This window comes from Barbus barbus, assembly GCF_936440315.1.
Source record: "Barbus barbus genome assembly, chromosome: 43".
Lineage (NCBI taxonomy): Eukaryota > Metazoa > Chordata > Actinopteri > Cypriniformes > Cyprinidae > Barbus > Barbus barbus.
In genome coordinates, this window is record NC_136721.1 from 5196232 (window position 1) to 5214583 (window position 18352).

The following is an 18352-nucleotide window of genomic DNA, read 5'->3' on the forward strand; positions in this document are numbered from 1 at the left end:
GACAGTATTTTCTGATTTTGTATTAAAAATCTTGTCTGCAAAAACCTCTAATATATCATCAAAATGAAACAAGAATTGTAAACCTGGCTTTATCCAATGTTCAGATTTCTGTTCTGGAAATTAGTGCAGATTTAATTAGATAACGCCTCATTTGCATATTTAGACAAAACATCACAGAAATGCTGTAATACAAAACAATTGTCTAAATCTGCTGTGACTAATCAATAGAGGAAGCATGATAATATCTATTAGTTCAAATATTTACCATATTCACCTGTGATGTCTTGCATTAATATACACAACTGTGCAAAAGTCTTAGGCCACTAGTATTTTCACCAACAAAAAATGGTTTTAAGTCAGTTATTCGTATCTTTTGCTGGAGTGTGTCAGTAGGAAATAACATTTTACATTACACATTTTTTTTGCCATTAATTGTAATAATCCAGTAAGATTTTTGTTTGCACAAAGAGTCTGACAACAGCCAGTGCTCCACACAGAGATCTGATCTCACCATCATCCAGTCTGTCTGGAATGTCATGAAGAAACAGAACAAACTGAGACTGAATCCAGAAGAACTGTGGTAACATCTCCAAGATGCTTCAAGAGACCTACCTGCAAAGCTACCTGAAAAACTATACGCATTGTTGGGCAAAAGCTATTTTAAATGCATAGTGTGCTCACACCAAATGTTGATTTAATTTAGTTAATAGAAGTTAATTGATAAATAAAATCTATTTATGGCATTATTTCTGAAAGCATGATGATCAGATCAGATCTCTGTGTAGAGCACTTTTTTATTTTATTACAATTAATGGCAAAAATAATGTCTGGAAATGTAAACTGATATTTCCTGTTGACACAATACAGAAAAAGATAGAAATAACTGATTTCCTACCATTTTTTGTTGGTGAAAATACTTGTGGCCTAAGACTTTTGCACAGTACTGTATATCAAAATAGTTTAAAAACATAACTGACAGTGATGACATGTATTCTTTCTTAAATTTATTTCCAAATTATATGAACTGAAAAATAATGGATTAGGAGAAAGAGAAGTGGCTGGGAGAACACAATTTAATGCATCTTGGAACTAAAGATTATTTTGCTGAATTTTATTGTAATATTTGTATTTTGATACTCTTGCATAAAAAGAAAGAGCAGACAGAAAATACATATATAAATCTTTTTTTCTTTAAATGTTGTATTTATATGTTGCATTTTTGTAGACCAGGGGCAGGTTCAGGCTCACGCCGGTGCCCAATGTTTTGCTCCGGTTTCCGGGTTGAACGACATGTTTCCTGGAAATGGTGTGCAACAGGGTTTGAGATACGTTTTCTCTTGTTTGGTGGGTGTGTCAAAAAAGTCAGCCCAATCAGCAGCAACATGCATATAAACCACACGTATTAAAGAGACAGATCGCACAATGGGTCCAAGTGAAGTCATTTAATATGTGTCCGCTGCAGCGCGGTATGCACAACAACTGAAGATATTAGAAGACATGTTTGTCGTAAGAGTTTTATAGTAACATAGCATATCAACATGATGATAATGAATTTGTAAGTAAATGTAATCAAAATAAATTCACAAGAGCAAGTATATTGTTTCCACGTTTATTTACATTAAAGGCAAAATAACTGAAATAATAAGAGCACAAGCATAGATCTGGAACTTCTTTAAGTCTGTCTAAATATCATGTAGTAATTGCAATGTCTTCTGGTCCATATCCTTTCCTTAGGAAGGTGTGCTAGACACTGATTAATGTAACATAAAAATACTATACATATTTATATATTTTGCTATTGTATTGTGGAGTGACACTTTCATAAACTTTTCTATGCTCCTCTGATTATATAATGGTAAATATTACAATATCATAGCACAACAACAGTGATCAGCGATAATGATAAGCCTAATACTCACAATAAAAATAATAAGGTCATATAGATCATAACACAGTCTCGGAGGTAAGAAGTGGATTCTCCTTCACCTGAATTTGTTGTCTTTTCATCCTGAAATGCGAGGCAAATGTTGGATCACAATAATTAACCACAGTTTCCACAAATCCCTTCACTCGATATAGGGATGTTCTCTTTTATTCTGGACGGCAAGGGCAGTGACTGTAACATTGAGCGTATTTTGCAGTATTAAACACGTATTTATACCGATTTCATCAGGCTCTGAAAATTCTTCAAAAAGAACACAAAGACCGGCCTTCCCAACTTCCATAATTGCAACACTTGCGCCATCAGAAGAGGTTGTTCAACGCACCACCGTTTCTGTTTAATAAACGTTTTGCACCACTTTTTCGGGGCTAAACGCAGCCCAGATTCTAGAAAGCACAGACTGATTGTCAGTCCTCTGTCATGTGTTCCCGCCTCTTGTGTCCATATTTGGTTTGTTTCCTGTCCTTGTTTTATGTGATCATTAGTTAATTCTTGTCCAGCCGTGTTCGTCTCATTATCTATGATTAACCTGTATTTATAGTCCTGTCTGTTCAGTTTGATTTAGTTGGGTCTACTCGTTACTCCCCGGTGTTCCTGTCTGTGTTAGCCTTGCCTTGTCTTGATGTCTGAAGTAAAGACTGTTATTTTGAAGTTACATCCTCGTCTGCGTGTTCCTCGTTCCTCCCTGCTGTGTGCACCGTGACACTGATAGACAGGCTTATAAATAAACTAGGATAAGATCAACAATAACCAGTCATTATTATTTGATTTTATTAGCTATAAACTGAAATGTTACCTTGTCTGTAAAAATGTGACTTTAAACATATCTTAAAGTAGCTTAAAAGAATCTAATTGTTAATATTTACTACTCCAATTAAGTAAATTGTTAGACATTTCAATAAATAATTACTCATTTGCACTGGCGTAAACTGGAATCTCAGATAACTCGTATCACTCTTGTTCCTTGATATTTCCTTTAAGGCCATAACTTGATGTCCTGCCAGAAGTTATAATTCAGAAAATAGCACATTGCTTTGTGTAAATTAGATGATAATGTAAAATGAAAGGACTTTGTCCTTTTAAGGAGGTCAAAATCCATAAGTTGGTCACCGAAAAATAGATAAAAGTCCAAATTCAGGAACAAGGAAGTTTTTCATTTATCTTGACTTAATCCACACGGCCGCTGCAAAATTAAAGTCCAATTGAGTAATTGATATACCATGGAAGATTGGTAATTGGAATACCTTGGGAGAGCCCTGACCTATTTGATGAGAACACACTGCGACAGACCAGCTGTCTTTGATATGAATTATGAATAATGAACTGGTTAATTTTTAGGAGGTCCATGCACTCAAAAACAATAGTTCATGACCTAGAGATTATTTCTCAATCTACTGTGTCAGGAAGACTTGGTGTCTGTTAGACAGCCATAAAGATGACTACAGAGTTCTGACGCAGCCCAGGTCTAGCATCAAAACTCAATAGAAGATCATCTATAATTATGCAGAACAAGTCCATAAAGCTACTGTTATTATGGCCTTGTAAAGTGAGAGCAGTATCTGTATATTCTCAGCGCCTAGACAAGTAAACCTGTAGACAAGGAGGAAGAAACTGACAGTAACATTTGAATGAATTAGAGGTAATATCATACTTGAGCTTTGAAGCTACTATTAAATATTTAGGAAAAGTTCAGGGTTTTATTGAAAGTTGTCCTTACATACCACACTACATACACCCCAAAGGTTGTGCAAGATTATGTCAAATGTAAGCTTTATCTCTAAGGAACAGACTCTATAGATGGCAAAAGAAGAACAAATCTTTGGACAAATGTATATGTTCAGGGGCGTAGATTACGCACTTTTTTATAAAAAGTAAATTCGTCCCCCGCACTTTTTCATTGGACAGTTGTGTTCTCGACATGTTGAGGTTTTAATGGAGCAATGTATATAAATGCAGAACGATTTAAAATTAAAAGAGACAAGATAATTTATACATGACGTTTACGTTTCCATGGCAATCAGGCACTCAGTTTGAGACGTCACGACATGCCCAGGCTCGCGCCCGCGGCCCATCATTCATTAGCGGTCGAGATGAGTTCAAAGCGGCAAGAAACTCTTCACTCCTTTTTTACGAAGAAGTCAAGCAGCGTAAGTTGTCATGTGGGATCCGAATAGTGTTGCACAATGTTGAGTGACTCTGCCTATTGCTCTTGTTGAATAATTAAGTTTTAATGTTCATTATATGGAGAAAAAAAGCTGCCTGGACAAACATGCACTTATTTATTTTCAGTGCATTTTTCTGTAACTCTTTTGTAACGCCTTTTATTTTAACACGTATGTATGTTATCAGAACCCTTCAAATAAGAATAAAGATAATGTTGAACTGATATTTTACAGCGTTTGCAGCATTGTGACCAGGGCCTGAAGTTAACTTTTTTGACCACCAGCCACTGTAACTTTTTACCAGCCAGTTTTTTTTTTTTTGCCTCATAAAAGGTGAAAAATAGAAATCCCACAAACATTATTCTTTAACTTGTAAGAATACACATTTAAGTGCTGTCAAGTTATTAACGAAATCATTATAAGTAATAATAACTCTTAGACTATATATTTTTAAATATTTTTATTCAATGATTTGCTGTGTCACAGACATAGTCATATGTCATAGTCACAGCGGGATAGAAAATCACATATACACACACACACCGTGCTAACACAACAGATATAAGTTGGACCTAAGTTACCGCAGCTCGTATGTAAACAAATCACACACGGCTGTGTTGATGGCTGATTTAGTCTGTTAATTACAGCCTTCAGGAACCGTTAAGCAGAACTAAATGAATATTACTGGTAAAGTTACCGGGTACCGGACATTTTCTCACTGGTTCCCAACTCCCTATACAGGCACACACATCTGTGACACACAAACGTAGTCAGAGAAGGGCCTCATGTTCTTGCCGATCGCGTGATCGTTCCGAAACAGAAGTCGCATCTTCTCAAACTGCGCTGCTTTCATGGACGTCAGTGCCTTGACCGCAGCGGTCTCCTCCGGAAGCGCAGTCTTTGATATTTTGCAACTTATTGTGTGTAGGTGGCTTTTTGATGACTCGTGGTCCTTAATTGCTTCTAATTTTAAGTTTTTAGTCCCGATTACAAAAGGATTTGACTTCGCTTTCTCTGAGCCATACATACGGCAGTCACTGCATTTAATCTGTAGCCTACTGCGGTCATAAATCAGCCACTCACGAACCTCGCCGTTGTCGCCAATTGTCCACTTTAATGTATTAAAACGTCGTCTTTTACTTCTCTTTGACTCATCCTCATCTTTTTGTTGGCTGTTCGTTTCAGCTGGCCTCTTTACCCCAGTAATGTGCCGCCACATGTTGAGCTAAAATCCAACGAAATGGCAGACTTAAAAAAAAAAAAAAACAGACGCAAAAAAACAACAACTAATGAATCACTCAATTCTCATTGGCTACCCGCCAATGTGGCAGGTAGATTGACAGTTTTACCCACCAATTGCAAAATTCACCCGCATTTGGCGCGTGTTCGGGTGTTAATTTCAGGCCCTGATTGTGACACTCTGCCAATTCTACATGATGTATTTCAATCAAGTATGCAAGCACTGATCTGATACAGGACCGATCTTCATTTAGGGGTGCTCTGTCATTATTGCACTAATTTGACGTTTTTATGTGTTGTCAAGAATGAACAACAAACAGTCAGCCTAGGTTTGTTAGCAGAATCAGGACGACACACAGTGACAGGTGAGAAGAGTGGCTTTTAACACCTGGCTATTTTTATATTGTATAAAATCTATAAATACACAAGCGTTTGTAGGATTATATATGGACCAATCATAGAAAACACATAATTAGTCAAATATAGAAAAATAAAAAATAACATTAGTATGATGAAAAACTTCTCAGCTATCATTTTTTTTATTTTATTTTTTTATTGGTATTTTAACAAGACCATACAATGTATTCAGTGAAAAATAAGAAATTACAGATCGTCTCAATACAAACCCACTTAGAACCCTCCCACCCAAAATACATTAGAATATAAAGCCAAGAAAAAGAAAACAAAAATAATTTTAAAATAAATAAATTTAAAAAAATAAAATAAATTAATAATAAATAAAAAAAACTAAATAATATATTAAACCAATAAAGATAAACAAATACATAAAAATAAATGACAATTTCTCTCTCAAGAATCAATCTTCCCTCTTTCCAATAGAATTAATTAATGTGTATTAGTGCTGGTATCAGGAGAACAGAGTAAGCCTTTGATGTGATCTAAAAAAGGTTTCCAGGTCTTATGAAAAGATTTGAGAGATCCTGAAAGCGAGAATCTTAACTTCTCAAGTTTTATACAGCAAAAGATTTCTCGGATCCACATATCATGCGATGGGGGGATGACATGTTTCCATTTAAGGAGAATAGCTCGTCTAGCTAAAACAGTAGTAAAGGCGATGACCTGGCGGGATGAGACGGTTAAATCGGGTCTCGAGGAAATGCCAAAAAGAACTGTCAAGGGGTTAGGGTCTAAGTCTATGTTAAGAGCATTATTAAGTGTATCAAATACATTGGACCAAAAGTCTGTCAGCCGAGGGCAACTCCAGAACATATGAAGATGGTTGGCAGGAGATTGCTTGCAGCGATGACAAGCATCACTCCTATCTGGAAAATTTTTTGCTAGTTTGGCATTTGTTAAATGAGCTCTGTAGAGCACTTTACACTGCAATAGGCCATGTCTAGCACATATAGAAGAGGAGTGAACCAGATTTAAAATTTCTCCCCATTGATCATCAGTAATAGAGATACCTAGGCCATGCTCCCAAGATTCTCTAAGAGAAACAGTGGGGTCTTCATTAAGTACACTTATCAAATTATAAATAACTGAAATTAGATGCTTCTGGCTTGCACTTAAAGTGAGAAAGTGATCAAGAGGGCATTCAGGGGGACGGTTGGGAAAGTGGGGAAACAATTTCTTAACAAAGTGCCTAACCTGAAAGAAACGAAACAAATGGCTACTGGGCAGACTGTATTTAGTGGATAAAAATGAAAAGGATGCGAACACCCCATCTTCATACAAGTCGTTGAGCTCAACCAGTCCGTTGGTTGTCAGCTATCATTTTTAACTACAGTATGTAATTATTAGCTTGCATATTGGTTGTTTATTAGCACTTAAGCACATATTAATTCTGTATTCTGCATGACCATATTCTGCATCCCATAATCCTAAACTTAACAACTACAACGACTACCTTACAAGCTATTAATAAGCAGTAAATGAAGAGTTTATTGAGGCAAAAGTCATAGTTAATAGTGAATATGTGTTTATCATTCTAACGTGTGTAAATAATAATTTAGGATACAAATGATTGGTTATTGTTAGTGTACTTAATGTGTTATTTTCTTCTGTATGTCACTATTCCCTGTATGTACATGTTTCAAACACTGCTTTATTTGCTGTAGACAGAGGCAGAAGTGAATACAGAGTTGAGAGTGAATGAGGCAGAAGGTTTCAGTGAGGCTTCAGAGGTAAAGATTATTTACAGCATTGTCTATGATAAGATATTTCTTATACCTTAAAAAATAGTACCTTTATAAGGACATCTTTGTAACTTATACTCAAAAAGGTGCACATTAGTACATTAGAGTACCAATATGTACAACTATGAAACTTTTTGGGGTAAATAAGGTACAAAGATGTCCTTTTAAGGGTACTGTCCCAGTGACAAGCTGTTGTATTTCTTTCTTTTTCTTTTTTCTCTCTTTTTTTCCTTCTGTTTTATAATCATATATAATAATATAATCATAAAGCATATTAAGCAAAAAGGTATGATTAAAAATAAAACCTGTCAATTAGACAAGGGTTAACTGAAAAAAAAACAACAACAAAAAAACAGGTATAACACTAGACATCCCCCCCCCCCCACTTTTGAAATGATGGCTATACCCCTGCATATGTTGGACCTTTAGCACATATTAGCCAGTTAAAGCCATAATAGATGAAAGAGACTTTTCATAGTACTGGTCAATGGGCTTTAAAGGTGAACAACTGATAGTACTTGATTTAATTTCCAAAGTATGTCCTTAATAATTACAAGCGGAGAGTGCAAAGTCTGTAAAGGTTACTAATTAATGTTGATAAAGCTGTAAGGTCTCAGATTGTACCGAGCCGAAGATTATCAGGTGTATCACATGCTTGGCTGATCTGTTCCTCACTAATCTGAATGTATTACCGTAATCCGGCTCAGCACATTATGCTTATGCATGAATTTGGGTTTTATCTAAAGACTGAATTTTCTATGAAACATTCATTAACCCTTATCTTTTTTTGTCAAAAGTAAAATAAAAGCCATATTGCTCTTGTACAAGGCTATATACAACTATGACATTTTCAAAGTGAAGTTATAGAACTGTAAAAGTCCAACTGTAAAGGCACAAGACATTTTCATCCATCATCTGTTCCATACATTAACTCATTGTCATTTATTAACAGAATTATCTAGTCTGTTCATACGTTTGTGGTTAGTAAGATTTTAAATTTTTTGTTTTTTAAAGAAGTCTCTTGTATTCACTAAGTACATGATCAAAAATACATGTCATATGATCCTTCAAAAAATTAGTCTGACATACCGATTTGGCGATCAAGAACCCCCCCCCCCCAATCGATTTAATGAACAGTAGTGTGTGTTAAACAAGGCAACACCAAAGTGTTTATGTTTAAAATGTATACATTTTCTTTTGAATTTTCGCAAGAACTATTAGGTGTCTCCTAGTGACAAATTCATTACATTTGTTTTTTGACCATCTTAGTCTCTGCTTTTTGCTGTAAACAATCACGGCTAGTTTTGTGAATCCAGCAGGAAATGCTGGAGAAAATTCTTTGGATTCCATTGACATTAAATTCATTAAATAACAGATGTTATATAACACTTTCCAATAAGGTTCAATGCGCCAACATTCATTTTTATAGCATTATTAGTTTTGTTTAATGTTAATTTCTATATATAGGCTACCAACACTTTTTTTAACATTCATATAAATTAACACAAATGTATTATTAATGAACATATGACTTAACAATAGTAAATAATAGATCATTTATAAATTGAAAAGTAACCAGGAATAACAAACATTGTAAAAAATATTTCATGATACCTAATTAATTAACTAGTGTTAACTAAATTAAAGTGTTACTATTAAATCTTTTTTTGTTACTCATTTTCCAAACAACTCTTGACAGTGACTTTACAAGCCAGCTCAATGACAATTATATTCATACATTCCCACACTTTCCCCACATTTTTCCAGAAGTGAAACATTCTTTGCATATTTCTGGTGTAAAAGAGACACTGCTCTTCCATGATGACATTGGCAGTGGGAAAAGTTCATATATGCTTTTAATAAATCCATTAGTAAGTGCTTCAACAATACAATGAATTGTGGCCTTAGAAAAAGATAACAAAAGGGTTAATCTTTTGTGCTTCCCATCTCTTTTACCCTCCCCTCCTTCATACCCCTATTTACCCTCCCCTTGTTCACAGAGTTAATGTTTAATTTTCCTGATGTGATGATACCTATAAACACATTGATCAGACACGACCTCCTTTGCTGCGCTCACACCATCAGCACTCTGTTGTCCTCTCCATCCAGCACAAACCTGACATCTGCAGCCGAGGGCCAGAAGACATGGCATCGGTTCTACGCTGGCTGTGGGTTAACAGAAACTACTTCATCATCTTCATCACCCCCTTTCTTATATTGCCCCTGCCGCTAGTCGTCCCAACTCCGGTAAGTGCTTTTCTGTTGGAGCAGAAGTATTTTGTGAAAATCTTCTGCAAAGTCCTTGACATGAACTTCTTAAGCAAAACTTTTTTTGTGTTTGGGAATTTATATAAGCCAAATGACTGAACTATGAAAATGACATCTGCATATTTGGTTTTACTTGATTTTGATGGTCCCTTTAACACATTCTGTTGACTCTGAGTAATGTTGCACCTAACTCTCATTAGGGTTAGAAAAGCTGACATGTTCTTGCAAAGTTACTTATAGTCAGTAGAATGTCTTCTGGGAGACCATCACAAGAAAGAGTTAGCAGATATGAAGCACACAGTTTACTAATACTCTAATGAGAGTTAATTGACATGTAGCTGCAACATTACTTATTGTCAACAGAATGTTCAAAAGGGACCATGAAAATAAAGTGTTACCGTATATTTTAAAAGATTCGCCTCATCAGCAGCTGACTGATGGCTGAAAAATGCACTGTTCTTATTTATGAACTGCGGAACGCTGGACACTATTTACACAGCTTGCAGAGGTCATCCTCAAGTCACAAACAGAGAAAACAAAGTCATATGGCCCAAAGTTACTCAAGATCTGATCAGGTTACTCTGACCTAGAGAGCTTCAGCTGAAAAAATATTGAACAGAACTGGATATTTGACTCAAATATTGATATTACATTCTTAATAAAACGGAACAATCAGACATTTAAGAACCCTGAGTGGCTAAACTATTGAATGCACTTTATTTTTTGTATTTTTAAAAGCCCTTACACAAGACAGAATTTCACAGATGCTATTTAAACTAAACTGAGCTAGACTAAACTGAAATGCCTTTAACTGAAAATTGAGTGTTTAATCTTATTATTATACATTACTGACACTCTATCCTCCAAATTGATACTGTTAAATGCTTTTACACAATCTGTATTTTTAAAAGCGCTATATAAATAAAGGTGACTTGACTCTTGTACTGTACATTTTTATACTTTTTTAGCAAGTAAATTACTTTTAAAAATGTTCACCTTCAGGTCGTGGTACATGTGTGCTTTTGCTGTGAAAACCTTTACTGTAATAAAGTATACACAGGACATAGATATAAAGTAAACATTTATATAACATTGAATATTGTTAGTAATATTTCAAAATGAACACTTACTGGATTGAAGCAATTTAGGTTTAGCTGATTATCCAAACATCATATTTAGGAGGGGGGGGATGTTAAAATTATATCTAATCAAATATGCTTCAAATTTGACATACAACATATGTTTTGCCCGCTACTACAAACTAGCCACTTACTGTAAATATCTTACAAAGTCATAATATTGAGAGATACAAAGTGATCAAAACATTGATTTACATTACAAATTATGCGAATGTCATCTTACTTTTTGGCCATATAAACAGCAGCAAGTGCATCAAATTGCATATTTTAGCTCAGTTTGGGCCTTCAATAAAATTAGGTAAAAAATAAAACCGTATGAGCTCCATATTCTCATTACATTATTACATACATTGTATGGACCATAAATGATGTATCAAATATGATATCAAATATGTCAGACTTTATTAGGTTAAAGAGATTATACTGCCTTTTCTCTAGTGATAATATTCCTCCATAAAATAAACCAACCCATAAAAGAAAATGCATTAAAAATAGTTTATAGTCGTTTATGGACAAGGGTTACTTTCATCAGCATTCTGAGAGTGATAGATAAGTCTAAATGCATAAAAGCACAAGATACAGTAGTGACCCCTGGTACCTTCACCAGATGTAATAGATAGAATCGAAACCCACCTTTTCCTCCCCTAAAATGAAAGGATTGACATAGATCTAAGATTGCATCTTTTGATGTGTTATGCATCTCATTCACATCAAATAATTCTCTTCTATAGAAATGTGTTCCACTGCCACTTGAATAGGTGATGTATTCTCAAGTTCACTTACCTTGTGACACTTCTGCTCTTCAGGAGGCAAGATGTGGTTTTGCCATCATCCTGATGGCGCTGTACTGGTGTACAGAGTGCATGCCGCTGGCCGTCACTGCCCTGCTGCCTGTCATCCTCTTCCCAATGATGGGCATCATGGAGTCTGGAAAGGTATCTTACAAAAACATTTTGCATCATTGTATACCTAAACATAATGTACAAGCAAACTACTCACATAGCAATCGCTTAAAACAAATGTGTATATAATAGTTATCATAAAAGAAGATCAAGTATATTACCATCGTCACAAGCACTAAAGACACAGAAATTACATTGCTGGAGAGATTTTCCTTCATCAGCACGAAACCTGTTTCTATAAGTAGGGATGCACCGATACCACTTTTTACAGTACTCGCCCGATACCGATACTTTTATTTTTTTGGTACTTGCCGATACCGAGTACCGATACTGATATTTTTATTGCATTTGTACATTTTTAAAATATTGGGTACAGAAACCAAAAAAGTATGTATAATGTTAGTTTCTTAACTTCATTTATCAAATAGATACAGTCAAACCAAAATTTATTCAGACACATTTATTCAACATTTCTCACATTATCAGTTTATTCGCTATAGTTTAGAAAATGGTAATAAAATATGACAAGAACTCAGAGTTAAACTGTGTCAGAACAAATTCAGCTTGATAATGTTAGATAACTTTGATAGAAAGGTATGTAATGAATTACAATCAACCAAAAATGATTCATAGTAACTTGTGTTTATAACTTGAACGATCTTGACTGTTTTTTTTTAGATTGCCAACACATTTTTACACAAAGATGGATTAAAAATGCAAAATGACCAACTTTATTGTGGAGAGGTTAACTATTTACTACTGAAATGTTTACCATTGCATAATGGATTTTTGAAAAACAGTAGGTAGTATACAGTATACGACAGAGCCCCTAAGGTTGGACATGGGGAAATATGAGATGGAAAGAAAAAATGCTTTTGGATTCACTTGCAAAACTTTTGCCTTCTCTCGAAAAAGTCTTGCAAAAACAATAAAATAGTTTTCCTCATATTATTTGTAGCACAAACATTTTGCAACTGAACAAAATGTTTTGCGAGAGAGCAAAAAAAAAAAGATTGAAATATAATTTTTCCTAACATCTAAATTGTTTCCCATTGCCGTGTTATTTTGATGGCTCTGTAGTTCAGACTGTGAACAGCAGGCTAGTATTGCATTATAAACTGAAATCATATCGAGCAGAGGAACTAAATATGTAACTGTTACTTTGTCTTTCAGGTGTGTGTTGAGTACTTAAAGGACACCAACATGCTGTTTATTGGGGGTCTGCTGGTGGCTATAGCTGTTGAACACTGGAATCTCCATAAGCGCATCGCTCTGAGTGTCCTCCTAATAGTTGGAGTTCGGCCTGCTTTGTAAGATCACACACATTGAAAACGTATAGCCTATTTTATTTCTGTTTCACACTCACCTGTTTTGTCTGTTAACTTCTGCAGGCTGATGATGGGGTTCATGATCGTAACAGCATTCCTCTCCATGTGGATCAGCAACACGGCCACAACAGCCATGATGCTGCCCATTTCTCAAGCTGTTCTTGAACAGCTCAGCGCCACAGAGGCAGACTCTGATGAGAAAGAGCTGAGGGAAGGCCAAGATAACCATGCGTTTGAGTTGGCCGAGGTCAACATCAAACAAGCTTTAGATAATGTCACTGGAGACAAACCCAAAAGTAAGTCTGACATGTTGACACTTAAAACTTATTTTGTTATTCTGCTGCTTAGCAAATAAATCAATTTACACTGAATTGAAATTATTTTATTTTATTATTTTATAATGTTACGCTGTATAGACCTTAGTAAGTGCAGTTCATTTTTGACAGGAATAAAAATGAGGTAGTGAGAAACAGAAGTACAGCACATTCAATGGATTGGAGTGCTGTTGTTTAATGGCATACCGATTGCTCAACTGACAAAATGTCGTTCTCGAAAAACTTTCTGTAGACAAAATACCAAAATAGAGTTGTGAAAATTGCATGAGCTACCTTTATACAGTGCATGGCATTGTAAAGACTGTAGCGTTTCCTTCACAGCCTCGTTTATGTTAAATTAAATTATGAAAATTAACCATGGTTTTATTACAGTAAAATGTAGTAACTATGTTTTTTTGGCGTATTGATTACTAATTGTATAACCACAGTTTTACTACAAATAACACGGTTAAACTATGGTTAGTGTAGCAAAACCATGGTTAATTTGTGGTTTAACTATAGTAACCATGGTATTTTGGCTTTATTTGTAGTAAAACCATAGTAAATTTTCATAAGGGTATATGGCATCTAAAATAATTTAGGTCTACTATCTTAAATATCTCATAAAGCCTTGAATTCGCAAATCACGTGATTTCAGTAAATCAGGTATTGAAGCATTTCTGTATTCTGATTTGCCACAAGAAGGTGTTGATCTGGTAACCCACAAACCAGAGTCTAATATATCGGTTTAACTGATCTCAGGCCAGTTTTATAATATAGGTCCAGTTTTTATTTAATTATTATATTATTATATGTATATTACACGTTCATGAAAACATCTGCAACTGGTTTGTGTCTTTGCATTTGGGCTGTGTTCTCATTGCCGTTTTGATAATCAGCCTCCGACTTTCTTATTTCAAATGTTTCCAAAGAATGAATCAGAATTAAGCGATTGGTTCAGTTAATTTACACTCTAAAAAAAAATGGTGCTATATAGCACTAAAAGTGGTTCTTTGGCTCGTAATCATAGGGGAACCACTTTTGGTGCTTTATAGCACCAAATCTTGGTGCTTCAGTGGTTCTTCAGCAGTTCTTTGGCACTGCTACCATATACAGAACCTGTTAAACTCCTGTATGGTTCTTCAGCGGTTCTTTGAGGTGATTAAGATGCTATATAGCACCACTGCCGAACAAAGAACCTGTTAAGCTCCTTTAAAGGTTCTTTACGAGCCAAAGAACCATTGTTGGTGCTGTTTAGCACCATTTTTGTTGAAGAAATACAGTGCAATATGGCACCTCTTATGGTTCTAGATAGCACCATTTGACAAAGGTGCTGTATAGCACCTTTGAAGATATGGTGCTATATAGCACCAAAAGTGGTTCCCCTATGATTTACGAGCCAAGAACCACATTTAGTGCTATATAGCACCATTGTTTTTAGAGTGTAGAGTTTCAAAAAAATACATTTTGACTACAATCGATAAATGAGATCCAAAGTGGTGCCATGCTTTTGTATGAAATAAGAGAGTGGACTGAACGTTGCCAATATTGACCAATCAGAATCAGTGGTAATAGCCTAAAGCACAGTCTTAAAACTTACATCCCACCTGCTCTATATCTTGACAGACAACCCAGACATGGAGGCAGGAATCAATGCACTCTCTGAACGCAGGAGGAGAGAACGGGAAGCAAAGTACCTTTGTCTCTTTAAAGGAATGAGTCTATCTGTGTGTTACTCTGCCAGCATTGGAGGAACAGCCACCCTAACAGGCACCACACCAAATCTGATTCTCAAGGGCCAGATGGATGAGTATGTTTTTCAAGTATCCATTAAGTCTACATAAAATAACAATAATAATAATACATTTTGATATATATATATATATATATATATATATATATATGTGTGTGTGTGTATGTATGTATGTGTGTGTGTGTGTGTGTGTTGGTCAGGTCTCTTCTCACACATATTTTTGCACATTTTTGCAGCATTTTTCCAGATAACAATGACGTGATCAACTTTGCCAGCTGGTTCGGTTTTGCCTTTCCTAACATGGTGCTGATGCTTGCACTGTCTTGGGTTTGGCTGCAGTTCATGTACTTGGGCTTTAAGTAAGTAACTTGCATGCTTTACATTAAATTAGAGTGTTTCTAGGACATACAGTAAGTGTTATTAGTTAGATTATTTCAATTCAAGGTGATTTTGTTTTTCAGCTTTAAAAAAACTTTTGGCTGTGGTTCAAAAAATCAGGGAGACAAAGACGCTTACAGAGTGATGAAGAATGAATACAAGAAGTTGGGAACGATATCTTTTGCTGAGAGTGCTGTGCTAGTCATCTTTGTGATTTTGGTGATCCTATGGTTCACACGCGAACCAGGGTTCATGCCAGGCTGGGCTACTGAGCTCTTTAACCAAAATGGACAGTGAGTAAACTTTACCTAAAAACTTATTAATTGCTCACATTAAAAAAAGTTATGTTCTTTGCATTTTAATTTCTTTATATTTTCTATTTTTCTCTGCAAAGATATGTCACCGATGGCACTGTGGCCATTTTCATGTCAACCCTGTTCTTCGTCATTCCATCTCGGCTAGACTTTTCATGTTTAGCCAATGCTAAAGATGAACATAATGAAGATGCTGAAGAAGTGGAGGAAGGTAAGGTGCTTCTGCATTTGAACAGAACATTGTGCCATAAGTTTAAATTAGGTCTTAAACCAGATCTACTGGTCTATCTGTTTTATAAAGGAGGAGAAAAACAGAAGAATGACAAGAAGAACAAACTGAAGGGCACTCCTACTCTTCTAAACTGGAAGGTGGTGCATGAACGCATGCCCTGGAACATAGTTCTGCTCCTGGGCGGAGGATTTGCCTTGGCAAAAGGAAGTGAGGTAAGATGACTTAAAGGTGACATCTCATGAAAATCTGATCTGACTTTTTCCATGTTTAAGTGCTATAATCGGGTCCCCGGCACACCTACTAAGCCAGAAAACATGAAAAAGAACAACCCAGTAACTTACTTTCACAGACATAATCAAATCTATTGGTAACTCGTGTATTTGACAATTTAATTGCAATAAGACATGAAAGAGAAGAAGAGTTCAGTACTCACATGCCATGTGACAGCCGCTTTCTGTGCGCGTGCTTCAGATGTGTGCACTCAGAAAACCCTATATCAGAAGTTAGAACTAATACGGTTTAAAACGCATGATTTCAGCGCCATAGACATGATAATCAAAACCAAACAGATGTTGTTGTTTTTTTAGCAGAGTATCCGAGGAATAAGCTGTAAAGACACAGCCCTATTCTGGAAAAGGGGGCAGGGAGCAGCAGCTCATTTGCATTTAAAGAGATATGCTCAAAAACAGCGCGTTTCTGCTTCCACTCAAAATAGGCATTTTCAAAATGATATAATAAATGACCTGCGACTTATATTACATCTTGTAAAAAGGGGCATAATAGGTCTCCTTTCATTTGAAATGTTATATTAAAATAATCTAATGTACTTTAGATGCTAAAAAAACATCATATAATTAGTGCTGTCAAATGATTAATCGCGATTAATCACATACAAAATAAGTTTTTGTTTGCATAATATGTGTTTTGTGTATATTTATTATGTATATAAATACATAATTTTGAAAACATTACATGTCTATATTTATATAAATAAATATATTTAATATATAAAAAAACTTTTCTGAAATATATACGTTTATTTATATATACATAATAAATATACACAGCACACATACATATATTATGTAAACAAAAACTTTTATTTTTATATAATATAATAATGCCATGGTGTTTTTGTCTGTTTATTTTGTGTAGGTGTCTGGTCTGTCAAAATGGCTGGGTCAAAGTCTGGCTCCACTGAAGAGCATCCCACCCTTCGCCATCTCTCTGATACTGTGTTTCCTGGTGGGAACATTCACAGAGTGCTCCAGCAACACAGCCACCACCACACTGTTCCTGCCCATTCTGGCCTCTATGGTGAGTGCACAGAGTAGCCCAACAATACCTACCACATATTCTATGTTGCTGCGCTTTTCAGAAATGTAACTTGAGTATGGAAGTGCAAATAATAGGCTATGTCGCCTCTATTTGCAGGCCACAACCATTGGGCTCCATCCTCTCTATGTGATGCTGCCCTGCACCATCAGCGCATCGCTGGCTTTCATGCTTCCTGTAGCCACTCCACCCAACGCCATCGCTTTCTCCTATGGCAACCTCAAAGTCTTGGATATGGTATGGCTGAGCACATTTTACATGAATCTTTGATGTTCCAGTGGAAGTTTAACTGGGAGTTAAATGTCAAAATACATTTTTGAAGCAATGTTTATGAACAAATTTGTGGATAATTGTACTATTTTTGTTTGAAGGCAAAGGCAGGCTTCTTTCTCAACATCATTGGCATTCTATGCATCAACCTTGGCATCAACACATGGGGAATGGCCATGTTCAATCTAGGAACCTTTCCCTCATGGGCCAACGCAACAAATGTCACAAGTACACCATGAACATCACATCTAATTCTTTGGTTTTGTGAGAATGCTGAAGGGAGAGAGAGGGGGGGAAATCCCATCATCAAATGGACAAAAGGGTCACAGTATGCAGAGCATGTAGCGTCCGTCCCCTCACCGCTGCCCGCTGGAGCTAAAACTCAGTTTTTCTCAAATCTTTAGACATTGTATTGTAAGTGGCTGGTAAGGATTTACAGCCTCCATTTAGTGTTTGAAATTCTGTTTCATTATTTACATCTTTAAAGTCCCTCAAGTGTGAGGACTTTGTAAATGTGCGTTAGCTTCCATGTAGCGCTTTTCCTACCCCAGTACGGGTAAAAGGTTTTCTGGTCTTCCATTTGTGCTGGTTCACGAAAATTAATTTATAGGGTCTGG

At 35.7% G+C, this 18352-nt stretch overlaps 1 protein-coding gene across 1 annotated transcript; it reads left to right on the plus strand.

Moving 5' to 3' along the window:
* Window positions 1-9647: 9647 nt before the first annotated feature.
* On the plus strand, window positions 9648-17974 carry LOC306862330 (solute carrier family 13 member 2-like; the record flags this gene model as incomplete). Its single annotated transcript, XM_079405082.1, has 12 exons — window positions 9648-9749; window positions 11716-11844; window positions 12985-13121; window positions 13203-13435; window positions 15080-15263; window positions 15443-15565; window positions 15668-15877; window positions 15979-16114; window positions 16214-16342; window positions 17286-17447; window positions 17565-17702; window positions 17837-17974. The coding sequence occupies 12 exons, from the start codon at window positions 9648-9650 to the stop codon at window positions 17972-17974; spliced, it is 1821 nt and encodes a 606-aa protein (XP_079261208.1).
* Window positions 17975-18352: the final 378 nt, after the last annotated feature.